The sequence below is a fragment of the Montipora foliosa genome, chromosome 12 (assembly GCF_036669935.1).
Source record: "Montipora foliosa isolate CH-2021 chromosome 12, ASM3666993v2, whole genome shotgun sequence".
Taxonomy (NCBI): Eukaryota; Metazoa; Cnidaria; class Anthozoa; order Scleractinia; family Acroporidae; genus Montipora; species Montipora foliosa.
In genome coordinates this window covers 4,670,981-4,679,085 of record NC_090880.1, presented here as the reverse complement: position 1 = coordinate 4,679,085, position 8,105 = coordinate 4,670,981, and the positions used below count along the sequence as shown (strand labels likewise).

Sequence of the window (8,105 nt, the reverse complement as noted above, 5' to 3'; positions counted from 1 at the left end):
CGACCAAAATATGCTATCGAGAGATCTATTGCTTGCACCATCCAGCATGGGGGACATGAGGTACCTTAAGGGCGGCCAAACGGCTTAAACATTTAATTTGGTTCAACATCTGTTCGATTTTGTTGAATGATATTGACTGACGGGGTGGGCAAACAGTTTCAACATATCATTCAACATTTGATTCAACATCTTTCCCAAGCTGCAGCCGTGGTTGTTACGATGGAAACAGACATGGATACGTCATTGAGAGACCCATTAGTGCGCACGCGCAGACCCAACAATGTTGAAAGAAAGACGGGGGCAAACGGCTTCAACTTCATTCAATATTCGCGAAAACAAAAGAAATGTTGAATGGTTGTTGAAGGAAATAAAGTTTAAGGGCTTTTAAACTCACTTAACATCGAGTCGACATGTTTCAACAAGGTTGAAAGGGGAAAAGGCAGACGGTTTTAACATCGCTGGCAACAAAATCGAACTCATGGTGAAGCAAATGCTGAAACTGTTTGCCCGGGCCTAACACCATTAATTAAAACACTCGGCCTTATGCTCTTGGCTGGAATGATGGTAGGCTACACGGATTAAATTATCTTGTCACAACTGATCATGAATTGGAAGACATTTTTCAACCCTGATGGAGATTAAACAAATGTGAGAAAAGAAAAACAAACTTGATCTATTGTAGGCTTTCTGTTCAATCATGCTTCTGAAGTTATCGTTATAACGCTGTAATAAGCCTCTTTAAATAAGAAACCTATTTCGACAGAGGTCAACCATACAAATCACATGACAATAAATCTGTTTTTCTAGCATTTTGATTGTCTAGTGAGAAGAGTGCAAAGAAGGGGAAGAGCACGTACGAAGAATTAACACCCTAATCCCTCATTCACAATGAGTGAAATCGTAGGTGGACAAGACAACCTGTGCTTCGAAATGGAGTCTAAAAAAGCGACTAAATGCGAGGCAAACATCAAGCAGCAAACAACATGGGAACCCTCTGCAAACTCCAACAAGCAGTTCTCGAGATTGTTGAGTTTCATGTTTGCTGTTTTAGGCGTCTGCTTCATTTTCACTGCTGCTGCAACTTTCGTTTTAGCTCTAAGTATCACGTTCCGCAGCTCCTCAATCACAACAGATCCCGTCACTTCGCAAGGTAACCTGAAAACACAATTTTGTAGCTTACAATAGCTGAGTTTAATCAAAACATTTACATCATTTTGAGAAGAAATCCAACGGATGATGAATTTAGTTCTCATCCAGTGAAACGGTTTTGTCCTGATCCAGCAGGTCCTTCGCAGTAAAATTTTACCATGGATGTTTTTTATCCATATTTGGAAAGGTCTTAGGTTGCTTCTTGCCTCTAACCCTAATCCCAACTGAAAATAGAACAGTCATTTTCTCGGTAAACTGATTCTCAAAAGCGCATTATGCGCAAAGTTAAAACCTGTCGAACAGAACTGTCACTTATCGCCCTATAGGACACATACCCTGCTTTTTTGAATTGATCAACTGGAATTATTATTTTTTTTTAAATAAAGATTTTATGATGTTTTAAAGTACCGGTATCAATAAGTTTAGTTTTGGCATTCGACTATTTATTTCTTTCATTCAGATTCGCTGAATGACAGACAATTAAGTAGAATTAACAGAATAGCTTCAGTGGTGTACTTCGCCTATAATTACAACTGTTGCATAGTTAAGAACTGTTCACTGCAATACCGTAAGTTTAGTGACAGTATCTCTTCCTGTGTTTTTAGCTAGCAGCCTTTCTTCCCCTTGTGAAAAAGGAAGCCTGAACAACAAAGTCCAGGACTTTACTGAACGGCTGGAATTCATGCAGAGAGAACTAGAAAACTTGTGGATGGTGATCAATTCAACGGCAGAAAAAAATTCAAACTTAGCAAGACAGGTAACGAGTCTTGCCTTGTTCTTTAACAGGAATCCTTTTATCAGTAGAGTCCGACGAATGTTCCATTTTTTTGTGCTCAGGGTGACAGTGGGTGTGTGAATATTCTACACAACACAAAGAAGGATGGGAAAATGATTTTTTTTCTAACTTTTCTTGACAAATCAGATATGCTGAACGCAGACAAAAAGTAAATAGAAAGCAGGATTTTAGATATTCTATCACAGCAGGCCCGGAAAAGAGTCACGTAGGATGAGTAACATGGGCTCTGGTGAAGATATTTTAATGTGTTATAAAGCAACATTACCAATTGAGGGTTTTCATCTGACGTCACGGCGGCCATATTGGTTTACAGAACAAAACAGTGTCTTTTGGGCTCGGAATTTGACTCTATTATTATGCAAAACTTGTGAAGCCATTTTCTACTGTTTTGTAGATCAACATGGCCGACTCATCACGTGGATGAAAAGCAAGAATAATTTTACTGAATGGTATCAGTCTTAATCCAAGAATCACTTAAGCCTTTCCGACACAGAAATTCTGTATGGTGTCCTAAAGAGTTTTTCTTCTTGTTCAACTCTAAATCATCTTATCTTTAATAGTAAATACTCTCTCTATTGCAAAGCAGTAAATAATGCCAAACCCCTTTTTGAAGATTTTGTCACCCTCGTTGGCAGAGGAGATAGAAATAGAAAGATAAATAGCATTCATGTCAAACAAGCGCAGTGCCTTTCTGGAAAAGTGGTGTGGTTTTGAAGATAGTATTGTTCGTTTTTCAGTAGCTTTGTGCAAATAACCTTAGGCCTGTATGTTGTAATTGCAAACGTTAGCAAAATCGTAAATGTAAGCAGTTATTATTGTATAATTGGTAAATCTGTGTATTCGTTGCATTTGTAATAAAATAAAAGAGAAAAAAACATTACCAAGACCCGCAATAGAGTCACAATACGAAAAGTTTAACAACTTAAATCGAAAGGTGAGCGTCAAAAAATGTCGTTGTTTTCAAATGTGTTTTAGGTGCACAAATTGCAGGATTATTCTAGTGTTGCGCTTTTACAACATTAAAAGGGTGCGGCACCTCTTCACAGACAAGAAAGGCAAGACAGGAAAATACCAATTTTTTAAACGATAATAATGGACTTTATTTAAGTGTCAACTGTATTTAGCACTGGACGTAGAAATCATATCAAATTGAACATTGGTTTTTGAGAAGAGTGGAAACTGCAGTACCTGGAGAAAGCCTCTCGGAGCGGGCTGAGAGTAGAGAACCAACAAACTCAACCCAAATATGACGCCGAGTCTGGGAATTGAACCCGGGCCACATTGGTGGGAGGCTAGTGTTCTCACTACGGCACGAGGTCTGCACCCCATTTTGCCTTTTACTTAGTCACTGGGCTCTTTTAGTCGGAATTCAGCTCTGAGGGCATTGTGTTATGCAATGTACGTAATCATACTGAAAGGTTCCTTTAATTTTCTCTCTTTATATTTTTGTTTGGAACAAAAACCGGTTAAAATCCCCAGTCTAACTGATAACTGAAACTGATGAAGGTTATATGTGAGGTCTGTTTTCAATTTTGATGCAGGACCAGCAGCACATGACGAAAATACAGGAACTTGAGAGCCTGGTCAACAGAACTCGTCAAGAGGCCAATAAAGCCAACTGGCAATACTACACGGCACTTTCGTCCGCTGGAAATCAAGCCAAGGAAGAATTTCACAGAGTGTGGAGTGTGGTTAATACATCGCAAGTTGTTTTGTCAAAACAGATACGAAAACTTCATGATAATTTAATTCAAGAGGTGGGTAGCAAAGTTGCACGGCTTTTCCCAAAAGACTCGCCAATTTGTTTTGTGTGTCGCAAAATTTATAATTAACACGATTGCTCCAATGTTGCAAAAGTTGCATGCTGCCCTTCATCTCCTTGTCAAGAACAAAACCAAGATAAGAAAGTCCATGATCTTACTATCCGGCCAAATTTCGGTCAATACGTACGCTGTGTGTGAATGCATGAGTGCGAATAAAACTCTCCTCTCAATTTTATAAGCAACGGTTACCTCATTACATAAGTATTCTTAGTTTAAGCAAGATCTTTCTTTTTGGATTAAAAAAAAGCTCTGCTTGAAAATTTAGAATGATTACAAAAGTAAATGTTGAGAGAAAATGATTGCTAGTTTAAAAATCCAGTATTAAGAAATATATTTTTTCTGTGCAGGACGAGTATTTGAAGAAAACACAGGACGTGACGATGAAAGAAATTCGCTGGGTATGGACTGTGGTGAATGCATCCCAGGTTGCTCTTTCAGAGAAGTTTAAAGAAGTTCAGGAAAACTTCACTCAACAGGTGAACGGCTTCAAAGTTGGCCTACCTTGTTAAAATAGAACTTTTCCTTGCTAACTCTTTAACCAATTATTTGGCCCCTATTTAGCGGTCCTGGTCTTTAGTGGATAATCGCATTCTTTAGGGCCGTTGCCTCGCAACCATAAATATGTTGTTGCATGACATTTCTCCGGAAATTTGTTCATGGCAAGGTTTCTCCCAAGTAACCTAATTGCCATTTATACTCCTGGGCCCGGTTGTTCGAAAGCGAGTTAAATTCTAACCCCAGGTTAAATTGCCTCAACCGGAGGTTAAATTTTGATCGCAAGTTAGTTGCGTTGTTCAACGGAAGGTTAACACTAACATCGGATTAAACGGTGGGTTAAATTTAACCCACCGAGCGAGCAGGGTTAAATTGTTAAACTCCGGTTAAATCAGGAATAAAGATGGCGGACTTGTTGTTTTGTAATTTAGGAGATTGTGATTTAGGAGATTTAGAGCCGGAACTCAGTGTGAAATCGACGATTTCACAGACGAAGAGCTGCGTGCTCGTTACCGCTTTCGACGAGAGTCTATTTTATTTATTACCAATCTTGTTGTTTTCGAGCTTTGCGTGAGATAGCTGAGGAAGCCATTTTGCAGAGCTCGCAACTTGCTCACCATGGCAACATTGTACGAATAGTTTATTATGGGATGCTAGCCACGGGTTAAACGCGCTTAACCCGAGGCTAGCTAACCTGTCCTCTAACCGCGCTTCGAACAACGCAATTGTAACAGCGAGTTAACAAACTCACGGTTAGGAAATTTAACCTCCGGTTAGGCCTAACCAAAGGTTAGTTTAACCTGTCTTTTGAACAACTGGGCCCTGGGAAGGAAATTTGACGTGCCGACTCTCCCAGGCTCTGGACCCGGGCTGTTCGACCTGGAACCACCGGGCCACTGCACTTACCAACTGAGTCCCCGTTCCCTAAATTTTCCGTTGGCCTAATATAAGGGAATTAGGAGCAACTGAATGAAAGCTCACAGCTGGAGGGGCCGCTAGTGTGGTACGTACTAACAGGAAGATCAGCCTATTGAAAGTGGGAGGTGTTGGAGAGCGTTACCCTTGAAGCGGCATTTTACAGTAAACTAAATGCTATGGAATTTGTGGCTGTTATTTGCAAGTCTCTTAAAGCTCTCGCCAATGTCGAGGGGCAGCCTTTCATTTTTTAAAATACTGAGAAAAAACTTCGCTTTTCTTATAGATTATGAATATAAGTCGAACACAAGGCCCCAGGGGACTTCCTGGATACAATGGTACTCAAGGTCCTCCGGGGGAGTCTGGACCACGAGGCCTTCCTGGCTACAATGGTACCCAGGTTCCACCCGGTAGTTCTCCGACCGGAGGTGACATCACGCTTTGCAATTATCAAGGGAAAAAGAGCTCTGAAACAACTCCTGGTCCCTATGCTGCCGCGGATGTCTCAGTAACTGAACAAAGTGTAGGTTTCCAATTAATTACACTTTAATCCCGTACGCAAAACGAGAACAAGCCCCACATGGAATTCATGTGGCTGGCGAGTACATTGAAGTCTCCAATAGGCCATTTCCGAGTTCATGTTCGCCTCTTCTTCAAAGCGAGTCTAAGTGCGAAGTTTTTCTTATGAAAATTAGTTTTCATTCATATGCAAAGTAGAACTAATTACCATCACAAAAACTTCGCACTTGGACTCGCTTTGAAGAGGAGGAAGACGTGAACTCGGAAATGGCGTATTAAGCAAAGAACGTAGAGGTAATATTCGATAGATATATGAACCTTCGAATATAGCTAAGATAAGAAATTATCTTCCTCAAGATGAAGTCGAGATACTTGTACATGCATTTACTACATCCAAGCTGGACTACTGTAATGCTCTGCTTTATGGTCTACCACAATCGCTTCTTTATAGGCTGCAATATATACGAAACTGAGCAGCTCGACTCGTGTCCAGAACTAAAAGAACTTAAGATATAACACCAGTTTTACGTCGACTGCACTGGCTACCTGTCTGGCAACGGATAACATACAAAATTCTACTTATTACATAAAAAGCATTGAACGGCATGGCACCGAAGTACCTGGCTGATCTTCTTCAACCTTATCAACCCATTAGGAATCTAAGATCTTCCTTAAAAAAATCTGTTGGTGGTACCAAAGTCGAATCTGAAGACTTACGGTGATAGATCTTTTTTATTCAACGTTGGCGCTCCTAAATTTTGGAACTCACTCCCAGCCAATCTAAGATCTGTTTCATCGCTCATAGTTTTTAAGAATAATGATAACTTTCCTCTTCAAAGAGGCTTTTAATTAGGGTTTAATTTGTATGAAAATATTGTAATGTTAGAGCGGTTTTCAACTGAGCGAATTGCTTTGGTTTGCACTCAGTGATTGGTTTAAAGTTCCCGCACCATTTTTTCAACCAATCAGAACTGAAACCAAAACCAATCGTGGCTTTCGCGTGTACATTTTCCCGCGCTTTGTGACGGCTACGGGTAATTACTTCGAGTTTTGATTGGGTTACCGGATTGTTTCCACCCTTTTTGATTGGCCAAAGTAATTACTTTGGTTTTAGTTTAACGACACTCGATTGAAACTCGCTCTAAGTAGAAGTGGTAATAATAGTTTAAAGCGCCTTTGAGCTCTGAAATGAGCGCTATAAAAAACATGTATGTTATTATTATTATTATCATCATTATTATTATTATTATTATTATTATTATTATTATTAAGATTTATCTCTCTTATTGAAAGGGGACCTGAGAGTGTTGTTAATTTCAACCCATCAATACCACGTTTCTAAACAACCCGGTTTTGCTTTATTTCTTATCTTATTGATAACATTTGTTGCTTGACACGAATTAAGAAATGCGTTCGAGTTGGCAGTCCTCGCTAAGACAATTGCAATAGGCTCATTTTTGTTGCCTTGTCTTCACAATGTCTCGCCTTTACTTGGTATGCCTCAAAGTACAAAGACCTGACTTAACAGGCAAAGCGTGACCTGCGGATTTCACCACAAAATGATCGACGTGCCTTGACTCCACAGGACCTGCTTGACCTGGCCAAGATAACTGTTCCCTTCCTTCGTCACGGTTCGTTCATTCATTCGTTCGTTCGTAAGTTTCTTTATTTCTTTATTTATTTCTATCTATTCGTTTATTTATTCACAGAGCAAGAAAATTATTGGAGCCAACTGTGAAACAAATGATGCCAAAGTCGTCTTACTCAGCAGCACCGAAACTGGCGGAACAAGAACGTACCGTTGTGACTGTACAGGTACTGAAAATACCGGAGACTCAAAGATGTATTGTACGATTCACTTTTGGGAGTGCTGATCTAAAAGCATCCAGGAAGAACACTTTTTCACTTGGTGCATGTCACATTGCTGGCAGCTTTCAAAGAAGTCCCACAAACACCCCTTCCTGGTGACAACTATGGATAACGTTAAGCAAAGAGCTAATTTCTTATAACAGTAATAACTACAGAAATAGACGATATTACATGGCCGCGAGGGGATACGAATTTTATCTTCGAGTGATGAAAGTATCTCTCACGAGTGAGCGAAGCGAACGAGTGAGAGATACTGTAAGCACTCGAAGATAACATTGGTATTCCCAAATCAAGCGGCCATGTAATGTTCTGTTTATTATATAGATATTGATGAAATGTATAGATTTAAAACAACTTGTTTTGCTCATTTTCGAAATGATGAAAAAGTGGTCACCAACCGCTAAAACACGCATGTTGTGTAACATGAAACAAGATATGAAAGTTATGAAAAACAAATCATGATAATGTAAAATTTGCAATAAAAATGTTAATGTAGTAGATAGGAATTATATTAAAGCACAAAAGTATCTCACAATGAA

At 39.5% G+C, this 8,105-nt stretch overlaps 1 protein-coding gene across 1 annotated transcript; it reads left to right on the top strand.

The window, feature by feature from the left end:
- Window positions 1-796: 796 nt before the first annotated feature.
- On the top strand, window positions 797-8,105 carry LOC137979621 (macrophage scavenger receptor types I and II-like). Its single transcript, XM_068826931.1, has 6 exons — window positions 797-1,150; window positions 1,755-1,906; window positions 3,487-3,702; window positions 4,116-4,244; window positions 5,465-5,701; window positions 7,407-8,105. Exons 1-6 carry the CDS (start codon window positions 889-891, stop codon window positions 7,569-7,571), a joined length of 1,161 nt encoding a protein of 386 aa, XP_068683032.1. The 5' UTR covers window positions 797-888; the 3' UTR covers window positions 7,572-8,105.

Coding starts and splice junctions, on each gene's coding strand:
- LOC137979621 (XM_068826931.1), top strand. CDS start 889: ATGAGTGAAATCGTAGGTGGACAAGACAACCTGTGCTTCGAAATGGAG. Junction 1,151..1,754: donor AGATCCCGTCACTTCGCAAG/GTAACCTGAAAA, acceptor CTGTGTTTTTAG/CTAGCAGCCTTTCTTCCCCT. Junction 3,703..4,115: donor ATGATAATTTAATTCAAGAG/GTGGGTAGCAAA, acceptor TTTTCTGTGCAG/GACGAGTATTTGAAGAAAAC.